The sequence below is a fragment of the Pseudorca crassidens genome, chromosome 9 (genome assembly GCF_039906515.1).
Source record: "Pseudorca crassidens isolate mPseCra1 chromosome 9, mPseCra1.hap1, whole genome shotgun sequence".
Taxonomy (NCBI): domain Eukaryota; kingdom Metazoa; phylum Chordata; class Mammalia; order Artiodactyla; family Delphinidae; genus Pseudorca; species Pseudorca crassidens.
The window spans coordinates 22,590,767-22,612,057 of NC_090304.1; the positions used below are offsets into that span (position 1 = coordinate 22,590,767).

General features: G+C 47.6%; 1 protein-coding gene across 6 annotated transcripts in view; it reads right to left on the reverse strand.

Annotated features, from left to right (window-relative positions):
- Positions 1-21,291, reverse strand: part of PRR5L (proline rich 5 like) — a 74,313-nt gene that overhangs the window by 40,149 nt on the left and 12,873 nt on the right. For all 6 annotated transcript variants that reach the window (XM_067749370.1, XM_067749371.1, XM_067749372.1 and 3 more), the window contains 2 exons: positions 14,836-15,123; positions 13,069-13,149 (listed from right to left, as the gene is read on the reverse strand). In XM_067749370.1, coding sequence (XP_067605471.1) covers positions 13,069-13,149; positions 14,836-14,999 — 245 coding nt within the window. In that variant the 5' untranslated portion in view covers positions 15,000-15,123. The remainder of the gene's footprint in view (positions 1-13,068; positions 13,150-14,835; positions 15,124-21,291) is intronic.

Genomic DNA, 21,291 nt, shown 5'->3' on the forward strand with positions numbered 1-21,291 from the left:
AGTACAGGTGAGCCTTCAGGGTCAAGAGCTATGGAAACCCACTTGGAGCAAGGCGGAGGAGTAACAATCGTGAACTGGGGCTGGACGTGATTAGACAGGTGGTACCCCAGGAGCACTGTGATGCTACACAGCTGAGGAATCCAAGAGATCTCCTCCCCTACCTATCAGGGAGGACGGAAAGGCTGCAGACTGCAGTGACAGGAACCCTTAAGTTACAGCCGGGACTGCAGCAATTCTGGCCAAGGCCAGAATTCTGCAGGGCATTACAGGAAGACAAAGCTTTAGGCAGAAATCAGCTGATAAAGGAGCAGAGATTAAAGAGTGAACTTGTTGCAACTGCCAAGACAAAGGCATAGCAAAAAGGACCCAGAAGCTAGCAGCAGCCGTACCAGGGGCAGCAAGATGGTGATGGATAAGAATAAAGAGGCAGGATAGGAAGAGGTGCTCCCACCACACTGATAAGAGTGGTCCTCGGTCCTTTACTGAAGCGGAACCACACACAGGTGTGGCAATCTGCTTTATATATGTTAAATGTAATAGACTGTAAGCAGGTATTGTAAGAGAATTCCATGTTCAAAACCCTCTCTACTAGGTATTGTCGTACAGAATTATCAGAACAGAATAGACACTAGCTGATCATTTAAGTCAATATTCCATTGTCCTGGGTGGGTAAATCAGTAAGCTACCCTGTTCCTTACAAAATCCTGTCTTATTTCTGTCTGCACATGTTACGAGTTAGACAAGGTCAATACATACATGTACAGCACTTCTGCTGTGGTGAAATATGGAATCAACGTAAATGTGCGCCAATAAAGTGCTCATAAAAACCTGGCTCATTCGTACAATGACGTTCTAAGTAGCCATAAAAAACAAAAGGGAATAAGGAAGTGCTCTTAAGTAATGATATGAAAATATCTACATTACGTTACGTCAAAAAGAAGCAAGATGCAGAACAGTGTGTATAATGTGCTACCTTGTGAGAAGGGAAGAGAAAATATATGTATTTTTTATTTACACGAGAGCAACAAACTCACTTGTCAAGTCTGCTCTAACTTGCTGTTCTGTCACAACTATGATTTGGTTTCCAAGAGACCCTTTGAACTGAAATATACAGTACCTTGATTTTTTTTTTCAGTATCTTGATTTTTAAACACACAAAACATACATGCATTTTCAAAATTATATGTAAATGCACTGGGTTGTGTCTCCTCCTCTCCATCTTCCCAAGTAGGAGGCTGGAGAAGGTTGAAGCTGTTACTGGAAATTCAGTAGGGCAACAAAACACTTTAGCAAACTTTATCCCCTGAAGTTGGGAAACGCTGTGCTAGAGACACCAAACCACCTCGTTAGACCCTAGTCTGTGGACCTCGTATAAAGTGTCAAGTATCCCCCGCTGCTTTTCCACAAATATTCCTCATATATGCGTAAAGAAGCTCTGGAAGAATAACCAATAAACTACTGTAATAAAAGGTATCTTTGGCAGGGGAGTAGGAGCTGGGTTTCTGGAGTACAAGGCAGGGAGATTCTTCAATGCATACCTCGTTGTATATATAAATTTTTAGTACACTGTGAACACATCCTACTCAAAAACATTAAAAAAATTTTTTTTGAATTAACAATAACCACCATCAGGGTTACCAACAGATGGCTTGAGGCCGAGAAGGAATTGTGGGAGTGCATTCCCACATCAAGGGCACAATATCAGGAAGCAGACTGTCCTAGGGGATCAGAGAATCCCACAAGTCCTGAGAATCTGCCAATGCAAACCCACCCCAGGCTGGTAACCCGAGAACTTAATGCAGAGAGGGGGGGTGAGGAGAGGACAGAGCCAAGCTGAGGACAGTCTGCGCTGAGCCACAGTGCGAGATCCACCATCTATTTCTATATTCTGTGTTTATTCTGCTTGCACTTGGATTACAAGGAAAGGGTACTTCTCAAAAACTCTACCCTGGTCTTAGCTGAACTGAGAGAAAGGGATTTTCCACCCCTCTACCTTGAGGTACCATCTCCAGGGGGAACTCATCAGTAGCTTCCCTCCAAAACAGGAACAGGTGACTGATAGAACATCGGGACCCCATGAGTTAATTCATCGAATCACAAACGTCTACTGAAAACCTACTCTGTGTCAGATGTGGTGTGAGGTGCTAGGAGAGAAGGATGGAAGAGCTCAGACAATGACTTCCTGCCCATCGGGACCCCTCTCCCAGGAGACAGGGGTACCATCTCGTCCAAAAAATGGAAAGTATCAAGGCATTAGGGATGCACAGACCTAAATTCACAGAGGGACCACTCACCCTATAACCATCCTCACTACATTTGCCAGTTAAGCTTGTAAAGCACGAGAAAGAACAGAAAAGCAGAAGAAAGACAACAGAATCGAAGAGCCCGTGCTTGGGTTCCCTAGATACGGAAGAGATGGAAATCCTGATTCCCAAAACCTAGGACATATGTTCCTCCTGGGCACAGAGGCACAGAAACCGGCAGCCTTCCTTCCACTTTTTCCATCCTTTCCTAGGGTCTCTTCCCAGGAAATAGGAAAGTTATTACATATTGGAGCAAATAATAATAATAAACAAAAAACAAATTGCTCCTAGGATGGAGCCTAGCTTTTTTCCCAATTAAGGTTTACTAAGCACTTACTAAGTGCCAGGCACCATTGTCAACAACGTATATGTATTTCCTCATTTAAGCGTAAAACAAAACCGCTTTTTATACACAAGAAAATGGAACGGCAGAGGTTACTGAGGAGGGCATGCAGCAAGCTCAGGATGGAGAGGAGAGAAGTCTCACTGAATGTGAGGGTCTGGAGGCAGCCGCCTGGGTCCGAAGCCTGTGGTCAGCAGTAACCTTTGCAAGTTAACTGTACAGTTTAGTCCCTTGTAACTGTTTCCTCAACTGGAATTTGGGGATAGTAAGGGTAGCCACTCCACAGGATTATTGCAAGGGCTAAACGAATTAATCCTTGAATGGTATGCTCCCGGGATACAGCAAGGCTCAGCAAGTGTCACTACCACCATCATCACCACCATCATGACCATGATCACCACCACCACCATCACCACCACCACCACCATCATCACCACCACCATCACTATCACCACCACCACCATCACCACCACCACCATCACCACCATCACTACCACCATGATCACCATCACCACCATCACCACCACCACCACCATCACCATCACCACCACCATCACCACCACCACCATCATCACCACCACCACCATCACCACCACCACCACCATCACCACCACCACCATCACCACCATCACCACCACCATGATCACCACCATCACCACCACTACCACCACCATCATCACCACCAGCACCATCACCACCATCACCACCACCATCACCACCACCATCACCACCACCATCACCACCATCATCACCACCATCACCATCACCACCACCACCACCACCATCACCATCATCACCACCACCACCATCACCATCATCACCACCACTACCATCACCACCATCACTACCACCATGATCACCATCACCACCATCACCACCACCATCACCATCATCACCATCATCACCACCACCACCACCACCATCACCACCACCACCACCACCATCACCACCACCACCACCATCACCATCATCACCACCATCACCACCACTACCAGCACCATCATCACCACCATCACCACCATTGTCACCACCATCATCATCACCACCGTCACCACCATCAGCCATTGAGCTAGAAAGAGAAGGAAGTGGGGACCTGAGAGTAATGGGAAGTGAATGCTTATGTGGGACTCAACCCAAAAGGGAAATGGGGCATGAAGTTCAGTCAGAAGCCAAAAGGGCAGTAATAAGGAGAAATGAGGAACCACTCACACGCTGATCTGTACTATCTCACCCCCTTTTCCTCCAGGCTGACTGGGTGAGACACCACCCCAGATGACAGGATTTCCTGTTATTATACAGACCGTCATCTCACCCCGCACCATCTTGTCAACTCAACTTCCCACTTCTGTGGGCTTGAAGGTAAACGAGGCACAGCCCAAGCTGGATCTAGCTGGTTATGAGGTACAGGGAGGACCAGATGGCAGGCAGGGCACGGAGAGGCAGAAATGATGTAGACAATCACCTTAGATGTGAGCCACAATCTCTCTTGTGCACAGGGAAAGCCCCAAGGCAGCAAAATCCCAAAGGATAATGAAACAGCTTGGAGACAGGTGCCACAGGGCTAAAGTTTAGCCAGCACGAGTGGGGACACCATATCAGTTGTGAAGTATTTCTGTGCCATTTGGCAATCAGGGGCTGCCGCAAGTACCCAGGCCTTTTGGTGGGATCTAGCCAGACGTCCTCATGGTCTAGGAACAGCAGGGGGCCTCAGGGTCCTGTGCCTGACGCTATAGCTCGTCAGTCAGTGCCTGTCCAACCTGATCATTAAATCCTCCTGAGATCACCCACCTTGCTTCTGCAATAGGACACGTTTCAAGGAGGTGGCGTCTTTTAAGCAGTAACACAGGAAAACATCCCTTTCCTCTGCTGGCCCATTCTATGGGGGCCTATCAGAGGTTGTGTGCGTAACTCAGATAAAATTCTAGGATTCTCACACCTCTCTGTTTTCTGCACCCCAGTGGGTGGCAGTGGGGACAGTGAAAAAGATGGAGAAAACCAACAAAAAGCATTTCCAGAGCTCCTAATTATGTCACATGTACACTGCTAAGCAGATGGCACAAAGCATCTTGAATTCTCCAATAGCCTCTAAGGTAGGAATTTATTTTGCAGATGAGGCGACTGTTGCTCAGAGCCTTCCCTGAGGCCATACACTGGCAGATCCCAACTCAAACAGAGGCCCATCTGAACATCAGGCAGTGGTACCCCCATCCCCACAGGGGCAGGCAGGTAAGGTGAGTGAGGGAAGCAGACGGGCACAGACAGTGGGGCTGCAGCAAACTCCACTGAAGCCAGCAGCCAGGCCTCGCTCCCACTGACCAGTTCCAGATGCAGCGTTGCCCGATGCAGACTTTCCAGAGAGGCCTGGATCTTCAGGTGGGATGTCCAGATTTCCAAACACTGTGCAGGCCGACCACTTCATGGGCCAATCCCAGAGGTTTCTGATTCACTACTTCCCTTCAACTAGTCTTCCTGCCCCCAGAGATGAGTCTGTTTCTCAACTAGAGCAGACACAAGGTATCAACACACGGCCAGGCAGAGCGACCTGGGCCAAAAAGAGAAGATCTCGCCTGCAGGCCTCCCAAACGAGGGCCCTCAGAAGACGATGCCCCACTCATCTGATGATCTGTTCATGAATCCACATCCAGGAGCATCAGGCCTAAATCTGGACAATGCCAGGCATGTGCCTCTTGCAGCCCACTTACTGTGTGTTGAGGAACATGGGAAGCTCAAGTTCAAGTCCCAGGTCAGCTACTAACTAGCTCTGCGACTCTGGGCAAGTTATTCCAGTCCTCTGTGCCTCTATTTCCTCATCTGTAAGATAGGGATACAGTGGCACCCGGCTCATAGGGGCGTGGTGAGTTTTACAAGAGTTAACACACAGAGCCCGGCACGCACTAAATAAATGTTCTGCTGACGTCTACTGTTATTACTACCGCACAGAATCTTGACTCAGCCTGGTCCCTTCTGCCAGCCTGTGGGTTCCATCCGGCCTCTCCTCTCCTCTCCTCCCCTCCCAGCTCTGCCCGCAGCTGTGGGTCCCAGTACAGTCAACAGACTCCCTCACAGAGCTGGAAGCATCTGAGGTGGCGCTCCCTTCCGGGCCTCAGACAGCCAACTGACTCAGAACCAGGACGTTTCAACTCCGACCTGTCAGAGACCGAGCTCAATTCTTGGAACCTCCTCTTTCCTTGAAAATCTCTGGGGTTTCCTTCATGACACCTCCCTCCCAACAAGAACAGAAGCAGGGTGGTTGGAGAGAGAAGGAAAATGTGAGTTTCCTGCCTCAGGCCAGCTGCAGATAACTCATCTCTGGTTTCCGGAAACCTCATCTCTGAGCATTTATTTCTGCTGAGAAAAAAAAAAAAAAAAAACCAGGAAGAAGGAGGGGTGAAAGAGTATGGAGAGAGTAGTGGCAAGATCTTTATATCCTCACTTGCCCTTTCTACCTGATTCCCACCTGTTCATCCTGCAGATTTCAAAGGAGGCATGGCTTTCTCGCATATTTAATCACGTGCCCAGCCCCTCACATTCCCCAACACTCTGGGTTCTACTACCACCCCACTTAGAACATCATATGATAACTGCCTATTCAGTTCCCCACTCTCACTCTGCCGTAAGTTCCCCAAGGGCAAGAACAACCCACCTCAATGGCTGCCCCAGAACCTGGCCCAGTACCTGGCAGAGTCCACAAATATTCACTGATTAAATGAAGAAAAGCATCAATGACCCCTCCCTCTACACGTACCCCCCCCCACTCCCACCAGCCAACCAAAAAGTGAAAGCACTTTTCAGAAACTACTTGCGTAGGTTCTTATAAGAACCAGTACAAATAAATCATGGCTTTCTCACGCTTTCCTAACTTTCTATCATCAGTGGAATAGTTGCCGAAAGGCATGTTTAGCAAGGGCATGCTTCTGTGTCAGAGTTTGGCCACTCTTGTTCCTGGGAAAGCTCGTGAAACCCAGACCTCTAACAGAGACGTGTGCCCATTGCCAAAATGCAGCCACATTAGAATTGAGGCTGGAGAGGGGCGTTCAAAACCACATCGATGCCCCAGAGAGAATTTAAACCAAGAAGACACTCAGGTCCAGCCCACACCAGTGCAGACGGACACTCAGGGCGGGCAGAATTGAGGCTGGAGAGGGGCGTTCAAAACCACATCGATGCCCATAGAGAATTTAAACCAAGAAGACACTCAGGTCCAGCCCACACCAGGGCAGACGGACACTCAGGGCGGGCAGAACTGTAGATTGTGATGACGAGGGATTTCACTAGAATATGTCTATGCTGAGGGGTGATTTTCAATAGAAAAGATTCTGGTTTATGGTCTTCATATTGACAGACCATGAGCCCTGACTTTAATTTGGGGAAAATTGGCCACTTGATTGAGGTGTGACATTCCTGATGAATTTGTTCTTAAAAGGTCTCTGCACCTGAATAGACATTTCTCCAAAGAAGACATACAGATGGCCAAGAAGCACACGAAAAGCTGCTCAACATCACTAATTATTAGAGAAATGCAAATCAAAACTACAATGAGGTATCACCTCACACCGGTTAGAATGGGCATCATAGAAAATGTACAAGCAATAAATGCTGGAGAGGGTGTGGAGAAAGGGGAACCCTCTTGCACTGCTGGTGGGAACGTAAATTGATACAGCCACTGTGGAGAACAGTATGGAGGTTCCTTAAAAAACTAAAAATAGAATTACCATATGATCCAGCAATCCCACTACTGGGCATATACCCTGAGAAAACCATAACTCAAAAAGACACATGCACCCCAATATTCATTGCAGCACTATTTACAATAGCCAGGTCATGGAAGCAACCTAAATGCCCATCGACAGACGAATGGATAAAGAAGATGTGGTACATGTATACAATGGAATATTACTCAGCCATAAAAAGGAACGAAATTGGGTCATTTGTTGAGACGTGGATGGATCTAGAGACTGTCATACGGAGTGAAGTAAGTCAGAAAGAGAAAAACAAATATCGTGTATTAATGCATATATGTGGAACCTAGAAAAATGGTACAGATGAACCGGTTTGCAGGGCAGAAATTGAGACACAGATGTAGAGAACAAACGTATGGACATCAAGCAGGGAAAGCGGCGGGGGTTGGGGTGGGGGTGGTGTGATGAATTGGACGATTGGGATTGACATGTATACACTGATGTGGATAAAATGGATGACTAATGAGAACCTGCTGTATAAAAGAATAAATAAAATTAAATAAAAAAAAAACTAATGAGGAAATAAGTGCTAATGAGAAATGGGGTCAAGATCATGTGGAGTTAGATGACAAAAATCCTATATCCTGGCTTCTGCATCAGGAGGTAAACTGGCTCACTGTGAGCAAAAGTTGTTTTTAAATTAATATTTAAGAAAAAGCATGAAATTTCAGACTGCTAATTTTACCGTAATTACCATGCATGTTATCACAAATGTCCTTATTTTTTTAACCTGTTTAATTTATTATTTTTGTAAAAAATCTTTGAGTAAATTTGGTGATCCAGAAATATGTGCGATTAACAGCAAAGGCGATAGTGAAGGACTCTTAGCTCCATCCATAGGGTGTGGACAATGTATCAATAGCATATTCTGTTATGTTCTTTCAACAGCTATATAAATATACCAGTGAGATTAGACCACCACTTCCAGGGTCGTGTTCAGAAGCATATCTGTTCTTGGCAATAATAATGGGTAGCGTGAGAACCACATTTCCATTGTTAGCTTGAGGAACACTATATAAGGAATTTTCTTGTTTTCTAAAACACATAATATACACAAGCATATTGTATCCTTTAAGTTGCTAATCAATGTGGACACAAGTGCATGGAAAGGCATTATCTCTGTACCTCCAATAATTTTCATTTCAATAAAAATGTAAACTATGGCTGGACACTTTCCAGTCTTTTTTTCAAAAAAAAAAAGGTCTCCGCATCCTTCTCTTGATCTAGTAATGTGTTTTAGAAGTTGAACATCCTTAGTCCAGAGTTCTTCCTCAGAGATACCCCAAAGTCTATCTACTTAAGTTTAAACTGAAGTTCATTTTTAAGACATGGAGACACGTCTTAGAAGAAAAGATCAATTGTTTGTAACGACTGCATTTCAGAACCCAGTTATATAAAACTTACCTTCCTGGTCATCCTTCGCATTGGCTAATATTTACACAAATTCATATTTCCCAGGGAACACACTAACTCCACAGTTAGAAAGATGGCCAGGGCTGGCTGGGGTGACCCGGGAAAGCTGATTTAGGCTTTGACATTGGACTTGGATAATCCATCAAAGTTTATTACTGTTTGGCTGGAGTAGAATGAAGAACTGAGAGAGTCATTTCCTCTTGTTCTTTCCTCTGCAGAAAGGAGAAACAGCTGGCTCTCCTTGTAAGACCTTAGCCTCACCCACACTTCCAGGCCAGCACATTCTTGGAAGGGCCTGTCCTGGACCTCTCTAGTTCAAAGTCAGCTCACCGCATCCAAACAGCTAGAGAACTCTGTATACAGTACTGTTTATGGGGCAATTCATCACACTGCCCTGTGCTCTCACGCATGGTACTCAGCCAGCGTTTATCACTTTATTATTGCTCAAGTTTCATAACAGGAATAATAATGGCTAACATGTATTCGGCACCAGATCTTATAATAATGACATTTTTAGCATTATCTCAGACCTCCCAACCACTATGATGTTCATGTCATTATTTTCCCCGTTTCATAAAAGAAAAAACAGAGATTGATAAATGAAGTAACTTGCCCATGTCACACAGCTGGCCTAATTTTGATCCCTCGTCTCTCCGAATCCAAAAGCCACTCTCTTAACAAGTTAAACTATTCTCTCGAATCTGGCAGGGATCTTCTTGCACATAGAACCGTCATAATTGATTGAAAAATGGGCTTGAGATGAATAGCCTTCTCTCCTTTGGCATCTTCTTCCCTCATCCCTACCGCCTCTGCCCCTCACCCCACCTGGTCGGGCCTCAACGCTGGCCAGTTTGCCATTGTGTTCTGCGAACAGGTCTTTTCACAGAAAAAAGAGAGTGAAGAAGAACCAAAACCTGTCTATTTAAATGTAACCAGAGAGTAGTATGTCTGTTTTGGTGTTTTAATTACTGAAATAAAGGCAGCTGTGTTTATTCCCACGTTGGCTCTTGCAGACGTGGGTTCACTTTATTTTACTTGGGACGACCAGGTCATACATATGCCTGGGGTGTGTTTCATGTTCTCAGTGATACTCTGAGTGTCTGTGCTGGGAAAGCCCATCTCTGTTCTAACCACCATCCTAAAGAAGGACAGAGGGCAGACGGTCCAGGACATGGTCATCGAAGCTCTGGCTTTTGACACCTTTGAGTTGTTCACATCCAGGCAATTACTTTCAAACCCCAACCATATGTGTTTCTCACTAGCCTGAAAATTGCTCCAAACACAGAGAGGAACATCCAACAGCCCCCACTAAACCCAATACTGGAAAGGAGTGTTGGAGGAGTGATGTGATCCTTGGAGGGATGTTAAGAATCACAGCACATGGTACAGATGGAGTCCCAGAGGCCTTGGGAAAGGAACAAAGGCAGAAAGAAAGATCAAGACCATTGGCTTAACACTTCTTCCAGCCTAGAACCTCTCTCTCTCTGACACTACCAAAGAGCACAGATTCCACTGGGGACTGAATTGTGTCCCCTCACCCCCCAAATTCATATGTTGAAGCCCTACACCCACAATGTGACACTATTTGGAGGTGGGGCCTTTGGGAAGTAATTAGGTTCTGATGAGGTCATGACGGTAGGACCCTCAACACTCATGTTGGCATTAGCATCCTTATAAGAAGGGACACCAGAGAGCTTGCTCTCTCCCCATCGCGTACACAAAGAGGCCGTGCGAGGACACAGCAAGATGGCAGCCAGGAAGAGAGTTCTCACCAGGAACCCAATCTGCCAGCACCTCGACCTTGGGCTTCCCAGTTTCCAGAACAGTGAGAAATAAACATCTATCGTTTAAGCCTCCCAGTCTATAGTTACAAAAGCCATTCGGCAGCCTGAGCAAACTAACATAGGTGCCTACGTCAGACAGGGGTTCACATCCTGACTCTATCGTTCATAGCTGCGTGACCTTGGACGAGCTATTTTGTTTCTCTTGCCCATCATTTTGCCGATAAGCTATGCACTGAGAACAATGATTGTCTCTCAGGGCTGTGAGGAGGGCTGCATATGATGTATGTGAAAGGTGCCTGGCACTTTTCCTGGCACCTCCATCCACGTCAGTTCCCTTCTCCCCCACTTGGGTGTCCTTAGCACTAGAATCTGGGACACGACACCCCATCAGAGATGCCACCCCATGTATGCTATGGCCGATCTCATAAATGGGCAGCCCGTTGGTCAACTTCAGCCCACAGATGTGTTTTGTTTGGCCTGTACCAATGTCTGGGGACATTTGGATTACTTATCAACTTTTAAAAGACAAAATTTCACATAAAAATCTCAATTTCTGGTTCTTCTTGAGAAATAAGATGGTATGTCACTGGACCTGCATTGTTCTGGGCAGGGGGGATCCCCTTAGACAGAGGGTGAGCTCTCACCTCCACTCTCCAGGCCGGCTTCACCCACTTAGACCTGCTGGCTACCTGTGGGCTTCTGAGTGAGCAGCCCGGGGTTAACAGGGCTGTTGAAATCTAGCGTGGCCCGTATTTTTCCTAGCTGCCCACAAAGGTTTTAAGTACAATTTCAGGATCAGTCCCCTGATGTGAGGAACAATTAGCACGTTCCTGAGTCACCGTTTTATTTATTTATACATCTATTGTGAGCTAAGGAACGTTCACGGAAAAGACCGAGATCTTAGTTCTTGGAGTAAAATTCAGCTCTTGCAAGCTGGGGGGTTGGCCGACCCAACTTTGCCCTTGTCACTCAACATCTCAGGGCCTCAGTTTCCTCCTCTGTAAAAGGAGGGCTTGGGTGAGATGATCTCTATTGTCTCTTTCCATATTTGTGTAATTATTAGGTGAAATTCAAGTGCCTGGCTAGAAATTTAACACAACTCTGTTTGCTTCCAAGCTCTAAACGTTTTAATGAAAGCAGAGCTCTTAAAACACCTCACTGACCCTTAACACAGGTCTTAACTAAATGTAAACAAGACCTGAATAATGGCCTTTTTTAATGTTCTGCCCATTCCAGGGTTAGGTCTTCACCCTTGATGTTCTGCACTTAACACACCCAAGAGGAATGAACACCAGGGCATTAAAAGACCTGATGTTCAACCTCCTGTCCCAGGAGACCTCGGGGCTCTGGGCCCTGCTTGCCTCTCTGCCCGCATTTCACCAAAACACAAACCCAACCGCACCACCACCCAACCTCCAGTACTCTGCGCACGTGGGCCTTCTTTCAGTTCCTTGCTCGTTGCTACCACTGGACCTTTGCACGTGCAGTTGCCCCCACCTGGAGCCCTCTTCATCTAGTTAATTCCCACCGATCCTTCAGATGACAGCACAAGTATCACATCACCATTCCTGGCCTCCTTGGCAAGATCAAGTCCTACTAACATACACTTTCATCACATAAGCTGTGTTGTAGTAGCTGTCACAGGTGCATAATATTACATTTTACATGTGTGATCAGTTGACTAATGATTATCTCCTCAACTGAACATCAATTCCAGGAGAGCAGGGGCCACATCTGTCTTTCCTCATTGTTGTTTTTCCAGTGCCTGGCTAATAGGGAGGCACTCATATATTTGATGAATGAAAGAACAAGTAGTGGACACTACTGGGAAGATTCTCAAAGACATTAAACTCCTCAAGGACCATGTCTTATTGAGGGTTTCATCACCAAAACCTAACAGCAATGACAGTAACGATGATGATAAGAGCCCCAAGTACCGAATACTTGGTGTGTTCCAACCCTGTTCTTACAGACTATTTATGTAGTAACTCAATAACTCACAAGAATCTCGTGCACTGGAAGTAGGTGCATTTCCTATCTCTGTTTCACAGAAGAGGAAACCAAGGCACAAAGAAGTTGGCGAGCTACTTAGTAAAAGGAAGGACAGTAATAAAATCCCAAGCCGTCTGCTACCAACTGCTAGGCCACCCTGGCCTAATATGGCACCTAAGAATCAAGCAGGGCACAAGAAATGTTTACAGAATAAACGGCAGCTACCAGATGTCAGCCCTCTACCCCTGCACCCCAGTGACCCAAACATACATTACATACATGGACAAATGGACGAGCCCTCTCTGGAGCAGAAGTCTAGACAGATAAGGGCCTCAGAACTTAACAGTTACAAGAGTCTCATTAAAGCCAACAGAAGCAGCAATAGGAACCAAGCAGAAAACAGAACTTAAGGTAAAGCTCCTGGGGGTGGGGTAGCTCCTTCCACCCCAGCTCAGGCCCACGGTGGGAGGGTCCCGGCCTGGCCAGCCACATACCTGATGTTTTCGTTCAGTGTGTAGAGCTCATTGCTTTGCAAGCCGCCCCCTTTAAAGACATTGATCACGGCAGTCTGGACGCTGCAGGGAAATAGAAGCGACCCCTGGTGAGTGGATCTGTCTCCCCGGGGCCGTTTCCTCAAGCAGCTCAGAGCTGAAGGTGGGTGGAAGGGCCGGGAAGCCTGTGGCACAAACACGGCCATGTTTTCTGTCCCTGGAATCCGTCACTTCCATCTGAGGGTCCTTGGAGAGGAAGGGAGACTGAGGCCAGGAGGACCCAAAAGTAGGCCCTCACCCCCGCCCCCGCACTTTCTCGCAGGCTGGCAGCCCTGCTGGGGGGCGGCCTTAATGAAGGGCAGGCAGTGGGATCTACTCTCAGGAAACTGCGTGGCCACCGCCGCTGGGCCTGAAAGAATCCCCAGTGGCAGTAACTGCACGTAGGAGACGACTCAGGTCTGGGGTCCTTTCACTCAGGAGACCTGTCTTCACAGGGCAGCCTGGAGACCCAGGGCCAATAGGAAAGGATAATTCCTTGCCTTTTTAAAATGTTTAATTTAAAAAAAATTTCAAATATGGATTTTAATTGTCCTTGCCTTTTAATAGTACCCTCTGGGAAGAACTCCAGAGGGGCTGGCCTCACTTCCCCGGCCACTCCCACTCCTGCCACGGTCTAGGCAGAAGGGTTAATCCGTTGAGGGGCCCAGGTAAGTCTTGACTCCACGTTCTCTGGACCCCAGCCCAACATTTCAGCAAGGAGCTGATCACAAGCTTGTCTTTACCAAAGGTTCTAGGCCTTTTTCAATGGACAAGCCTCCATTTAACATCAAAACATTTCGGACACCTCCTCCCTCCCCATCATAAGGGTTGGGCATTCATTGAAAAAATCCATAATAATCCAAACGACAAAGAATTCCATAATGCTTTAAAATAGTGATGCATTGATTTATCCAAAAAGGAACCACACAGATTTGAAAAACAGCTCAGAGAAGGGCGAGACATACAACGGATTCAGTCTCTACTCAGTGCTGGGTGCACAATAGTTCAGCTGAACGCCTTACAAAGGCTAAGTGTCTCCTCTCCCAGCCACCTGTGGCTCCCAGGTGTGGATCACCCCTGCTTTACGCTGCTTAGTTAGCTTTCCACAGATACTGTCTTAGCTCTCCGAAGGGGTAACAGGTGACTTGAGGTTACTTATATGTTCCCACCCCCGGGTCCTCTTACAATTGGCATGTGACTAATGGGCATGAACGGTAACTGTAAGTTCTGATCCAACTGTCCCGGGCTGGTTAACTGACTCTGAGAGCCCAGAGGCCCCCAGTGGTCTGCTTTCCCTCTACTAAAACAAGGAAACCTGGGGAGAGGGAGGGGGAGAGGGACAAATTAGGAGTATGGGATTCACAAACTCCTACACATAAAATAAATAAGCAACAAGGATTTACTGTATAGCACAGGGAACGATATTCAATATCTTGGAATAACCTATAATGGAACACAATCAGAAAAAAGAAAACTGAATCCCTATGCAGTGCACCTGAAACTAACACAACATTGGAAATCAACTATACTTCAATAAAAAAAGAAAAAAATATTTTTTAACAAAGGAAAGCGAATGGATACAGTTGCCGTAGGGAAAGCACTCTCTTCATCAATCAACCCTACACTCACGACCTTCTGGAGCTGAGGTATCAGGAGATGCTGAAGCTCAGCCAGCCCCTGGCCCTGCTCTGGTGCTGGCAGCGCCCCTGTGCCCGCCCGTGCCTCCTGTACCTGTTCCAGGCCGAGTTGGAGCTCAGCTGCAGAGCCTGGCGGGCTGCCTGGAAGCGGGGCAGGTCGCTGAGCGCCGGGGAGCTCATGAAGCGTGGTCTGGGCCTGCGGAAAGAGCCCATCTTGGGGAACTCGACAGGCAGGCTGGGGGCGAAGCCGCGGGTCATAAGTCCAGGTGAGGGGACGGCTTCTCCTCTGGACCTGAAGGTTCCGACTGCCCACCCAGAGGGCTTCTCCCAGGACTGCTTTCTGGCCCTCAGGCTTTCTCAAAACCACAACGTGAGCCAACACCTGAAAAGAGAGGGCAGCTTTTGTTGAAAACGCCTAGGCTGAGCAGACCCCAACTTGGAGGAAGCTGGCTGGGGCTTCCTGGCCAAACTATCCTAAAAACAATTCCAGGACCCCACGGCACTATCTATACCCTGCAGGGTCCCATTCACAAGTGTTTACAGGCCTCTTGTTAGTTTTGGTCACTTCCCAAAATGGGAAGCCAGCGACAGTGGGTTGAGGCCAGTGCTACAGAAAAGTGATTTCTAAGCTGTACTTGACTTGGTTCCCATGCACGCTCATCAGAGTTTGGGTGCTGGCTGGGTTTCTGTAGACCCCACGATGCTGCACGTTAAGAGATGGCTTTTTAAAAAACAGAGAACACAAGAGTTCTTTGTCCTGGCACTGAAGACTGTCCATGACATGCCCTGACCACGGCAGCCCATGTGTATTGCTCAGTATTTCCCAAAGTGTCAGTGCCTCTTCACTCAGGCTCATCTCCTCACTCTCTCTTACCTGCTGTTCATTCATTCATTCCATCAGAACATATTTATTGGTTACTATTTATTAACCATGTGAGCTGTGGGGCATCCAAAGATTTCTAAGACCTAGTCCCTGCCTTCCAGAGGCTCATGAGGAAGATGACTGGTCATGTATTTGTTCACACAATAAATATTTATTGAGCACCTACTATGCTCCAGGCACTCAGGTACTGGGGATACAATGGTGGCCCTGGAGAATGTGGTCCCTGCCCCATGGAGCTTACAACTGGCAGGCAATGCTCCATGCCAGGCTGACTCCCTCCCAGGCTTTTGATTGTATCTACCGTTTCCCTTGCCCAGAACCCCCTCCCTCTTCCTCTCTGCTTGTCTAAATCTAACTTACCCTGAAGGGTTGGGTTCAAGGATACTGTCTCCTGGAAACCTTTGAGGCTCCATGGTTAATGGCAGTGACTTTGAGTGAATCTGGGTTTGAGTCTTAACAAGGCCACTCCCAAGCTGTGTGACTTTTGAGCTCATTAAGTCTGAGAGTCCACACCTGTTAGCACTGCCAACTTCCCAGGACTGATGAGAGAGGAAATGAGATGGTGTGACATGCCCAGCAGAACAGCAGACCCAAGGCTCTCAAGCATCAGCTGTTTCTGTTCAGACTCATCTCCTTCTTTCCTCGGCACTTTGAACCTGTCCTTTCAGTCTTTTCATCTTTAGCGAGCCTCAAGTCCAAACTGACGACTTAAAGTGAGTTTTGAAACTGGTCAGAGTGAAGGACAGAAGGAAACCACCAAGGTCATAGTTACTTTTTCCTTCCAAGGCTTTAAGGTTTAGCCCAGAAGTATTCTCACTGGCACCTCTCACCAGCTTACTCTGCTATGATCCCGAAAACAATGCTGAAAGAAAAAGACATTCCAGCCATAAATGCCAACTTTCAGGTTGGCAGGAGGGGTAGGTTCTGCAGGTCCAACTGCAGCGTCAGAAGGAGGAACTGAGGGCCTACTTCTAATGAAACACGCTGCTCTGGTCAGAAGGGGAGTGAGGCTGCTAGATGGGCACGGAGGCCGTCCATCCAGAGGGTGTGGGCGGTGCTAGCACTGTGGCACAGTGACAGTGAACTTGTAAAACCAAGAGCCAAAAAAGGAATGACTCCGCCCACCTCTTACAGTTTTTTAAAGGAAAGCAGACTTGTGTCCCATTTTCTTTTACAATCTCCTGCCCTTCGACCCATTCTCAGACTGAGCAAATAGTGACTAAACTTTACCAGTAAATGCTGGGGAAGTTGTAACAAGCCCGCTCAGTTTCAGAGGGTCTCAATACTTCCCCAAGTGCCCCTGCAAGGTGGAAAGATCTGTGCAAATCAGTGAGTGAGGCAAAGAAGTAACACAACCACAGAAGCCCCTTCAGAAGCCTGAAACTAGCCGGCTTTGGGATTTGATTTGCCCGGTAAAGGTCACACTATTAAGAGAGGCTCTGTTTCACTGCCCTTCTTTAAATGGGCCTGTTAAGTGCAATTCATCTGTGTAATTACGGGCTATTAACTCCTTTTATGGGCATCCTAAACTCCAGGTGATGCAGTTGCCTCCCACTCAGGGGCACTTGTACGGGGAAGCAGAAAGGTGAGCAGAACGGATCGATCAGGGGTTCAGCTTCCGGCTTCCTGTTGAAACACCACTTCTCCAGGAGGCTGGGCGACACTGAGGGTCCCAGGGTGGGCTCCCGTCCCCACCCTGGCCCCGCCCGACTTCTCAGCTAACGCCTCCCACCAGGCCGCCTGCTCCAAGCCGTGTGTGCATCCTGCAAGACGCATGGGCAGACCCATGCACACACGTGACCTTTTTAACTAAGGGTAATTTTCAGCCAAAGGGATGATGACCACAGCCTCCTCGGCCTTGCATTAGCCCCACAGTAACACACAACAAGCAGCACCTCTGACTCATTCGTCGCCGGCAAAACCTGCCACCCTCAGATACAGACAATGCAAAGCTGTCTGGGTCTCAACAATTCTCACTTTTGGACGGAGCCAAGAGGACTCCCCAGAGCACGCAGAGGAAGCTGCTGGGCGTGCTGACAAGAGCAGTCTAAAGGGAAAAGCTGACACACCCTGCATCCACCTGCTACGGCGCTGGCTCCTCGGACATCGGTTTGTCCTGACCTAAATAGGACAAATCAGAAAGTGACAAGACGGATGGGGCTTTGGGGTGAAGCCAGTCCAGGCCCCCATTTACAGGTGACGAAAGTGAGGCCCAGGGCTTCTCTGGCGGCGCAGTGGTTGAGAGTCCGCCTGCCGATGCAGGGGACATGGGTTCGTGTCCCGGTCCGGGAAGATCCCACGTGCCGCGGAGCGGCTAGGCCTGTGAGCCATGGCCGCTGAGCCTGCGCGTCCGGAGCCTGTGCTCCGCAACGGGAGAGGCCACAACGGTGAGAGGACCCCGTACTGCAAAAAAAAAAAAAAAGAAAAAGTGAGGCCCAGAGGAGCAGGGAAACGTCCAATGTGTCTGAGGGAGGAGAGAGCCAGGACTGGCTAGAACTCAGGTTCCCTGACTCCCACCTAAGCCATTTGTAAACTCCTTGAAGATGGGCATCGGGACTTACTCATCTCTGTTACCTCAAGCCTAAGCACAGTGCTCAAGATAAAAATGAAGAAAAGGACAGCAGCTAATAAGGCACCACTGCCTGCCTGACATGATGACAAGCACTGTCACAGTAGGGAAACTTACTCAGCAGGGAAACCCTGGCATCAGTGCTCATTCTGCCACCCACTGACTGTATGAGGCAGAAAAACTGGCCCCCAAAGATATAGTCACTTTTTAGTTCTTAGAACCTGTGAGTATTACCTCGGGTGGCAAAAGATGTGATTAGGTCAAGGATCTTGAGAGAAGGAGCTTAGCCTGGATTATCCAGGTGGGCCCATAAATACAATGACGTATCCTGATAAAAGGGATGCAGGAGATGGGAGACAGAAGAGGAGGAGACACAGATACACACAGAGAAGGTATGAAGATGGAGTCAGAGACTGGAGAGATTCAGCCACAAGCCACCTGTGTGACCTTGGCAAGTTTCTTGACCTCTCTGAGGCTCCATTTCCCCCTGCAAGAGATGAGCTTGCTAGCATGACAACCTCAGGGTTGAAGGAGGATAAAGTGAGTACATATTTGTAAAGCACTTAGATAGAACAGCGCATGGCAAAGAGCAAATGCTTCATAAGTGCTTGTCAAATAAATAAAATAACTTGTTGTTACTTCTAAATCTCCAAGCAATGACAGCAGTAGACACAGAGCAACACTTCCTCTAGCTTATGGCGACCTCACAAACATCTGGAAAATACTCCACTTGGGAGCAGGCCAGGCCTCTGAGCTCCCATGGTGGTCACAGTGCATCAGGGTCTTTGGTAACTCACGATGTTATTTATTGAGGCATGATGACTCTCAACTCCTTTCCTGCAGCGTTCTTTCTGGGCTGCAGCGGGGGTGGGTGTTGGTCACAGAGTGAAGCAAGCTAAGAATTACCAGCCCTTTGGCCCAGCAGTTCCACTTCTAAGAATGCACCCTACAGACATGGTCACGTGTCCCCAAAGACTGGCAGATGTGCTCATTCTTTGCAGTAACGAAAAACTGGAAACTACCAAAATATCCACCCAAAGGGGAAAGGTTAAATCAAGTATGGTACCCCCTAAATGGAAGAGTTAACATACCATTAAAATTAATGCGAATGCCTGTAGTTCTGAAGGAGCAGTGGTCACTAGAAGCTTTGGAATCAGACAAACCCTGGCATCAATGCTCATTCTGCCACTCACTGACTGTATGAGGCAGAAAAACTGGCCCCCAAAGATATGTCACATTTTAGTTCTTAGAACCTGTGACTATTACCTCGGGTGGCAAAAGATGGGATTAGGTCAAGGATCTTGAGAGAAGGAGCTTAGCCTGGATTATCCAGGTGGGCCCATAAATACAACGACATGTAACCTGATAAAAGGGATGCAGGAGATGGGAGACAGAAGAGGAGGAGACACAGATACACACAGAGAAGGTATGAAGATGCAGTCAGAGACTGGAGAGATTCAGCCACAAGCCAAGGAATGCTGGCAGCCACCAGAGGAAGCTGAGAGAGGAAAGAAATAGATTCTCCCAATGCAGCTCGAAGTTGGTATACTGTGAAAAAAAGAAAAAGAGATTCACCCCTAGAGCCTCCGGAAGGAGTGTGACCCGTGACACATTGATTCTGGACTTTTGACTCCAGAACTGTGAGAGAATACATTTCTGATGTTCTAAGGCACCACGGCTGTGGGAATTTGCTATTGCAACCAACAGAAAGAGAAGATACTCACTCTGTGTCCCTGAACCACTCTAAACTGCAGTCTCTACCTCTAAAACACGGGAACTTGGAGAGTTGTGGTGCCGATGAGAAAGATTATCTACGAGGTGCTTGGCAGGGTTCCTGGAACTATGCAGGTGCTACCACAGGTGCAGTGGCGGTTCAGAGCAAAGGGGCCAGAGCCAGGCCCCATGTCACCACTTCCAGCCAAGGCAGGCGATTTAGGATTGGTGGGGGTCTGGATGAGATGATTCAAGTAAGGCTGAAAATAGTCTTGGTGCAGCAAGTGCTTGATATATGCTACCTATTGTTTATTTTTATTACTGCCACCATCACTGCTGTATTAGCCTGCTCAGTCTGCTATAACCAAATACCACAGATGGGATGGTTAAAGCAACAGAAATTTATTTTCTTGCAGTTCAGGAGATACAAGTTCAAGATCAAGGTGTCAGCAAGGTCGGTTTCTCCTGAGGCCTCTCTCCTTGGCTTGCAGATGGCCACCTTCTCCCTGTGTCCTCACGTGGCCTTTCCTCTGTGTACATGCATCCCCTGGTGTCTCTTTGTGTGTCCGAATCTTCTCTTCTTATGAGGACACCAGTCAGATTGGCTTAGGGCCCACCCGAACAAGCTCATTTTAACTCAGTCACCTCTGTAAAGGCCCTATCTCCAAATACAGTCACATTCGAAGGTACTAGGCGCTAGGTCTCAACATATGAATTTGGGGGGGGACACACTTCAGCTACAACCCCCACCATCATCATTGTCACCGCCACAAAACCTTCTTTGCCTAAAGTCTCTGAGTTACAGAAGCCACAGTGTCTCAGTAGATATTCCCTTGTGAAGGACCGATGAGGTTACTAACATTTAGAAAAATGTGCTTCTAAGATGGTTTAAGGGGTTAAGTTTTGGGTGCTGGAAGCGTTCACTTCAGTAATCTGGAAAGCCGGGGTCCTGTGTCCATGATGCGTGAGGCAGTTAGAGGGTTACTGGGTGCTGCCACTGGTCTTGCTCTCCCAGGCTCACTGCACAGGGGTCTCTTTGGAAACCTCTGCACTCACGATCCAGAATGTGTTTCTTGGAGAAAAAGAATGTGGTTTCTTGCCTTCTCCTCCCAGCTTCCAGGGCCAGGGCACGGAGAGGGGTGGCAGCTTTCGGGCCGGGCCAGTAGGCAGAAGAAGGTGGTACACTCAGTGGAAAATGCAAATGAATTCTACTAAGGCTCCAGCCCTCGACTCTGAAAAGGGAAGTAGGACCATGGCACAACTTAAAATAAAGAAGTGGGTGGCTTACAATGACTCTGAGGCTTCCAGGAAAAAGCCATTCTGAGTGTAAATAACAAAGAAGTCAAAGAAAACTGGGTACTCAGTCTGATGTGGCCGCCCAGAAA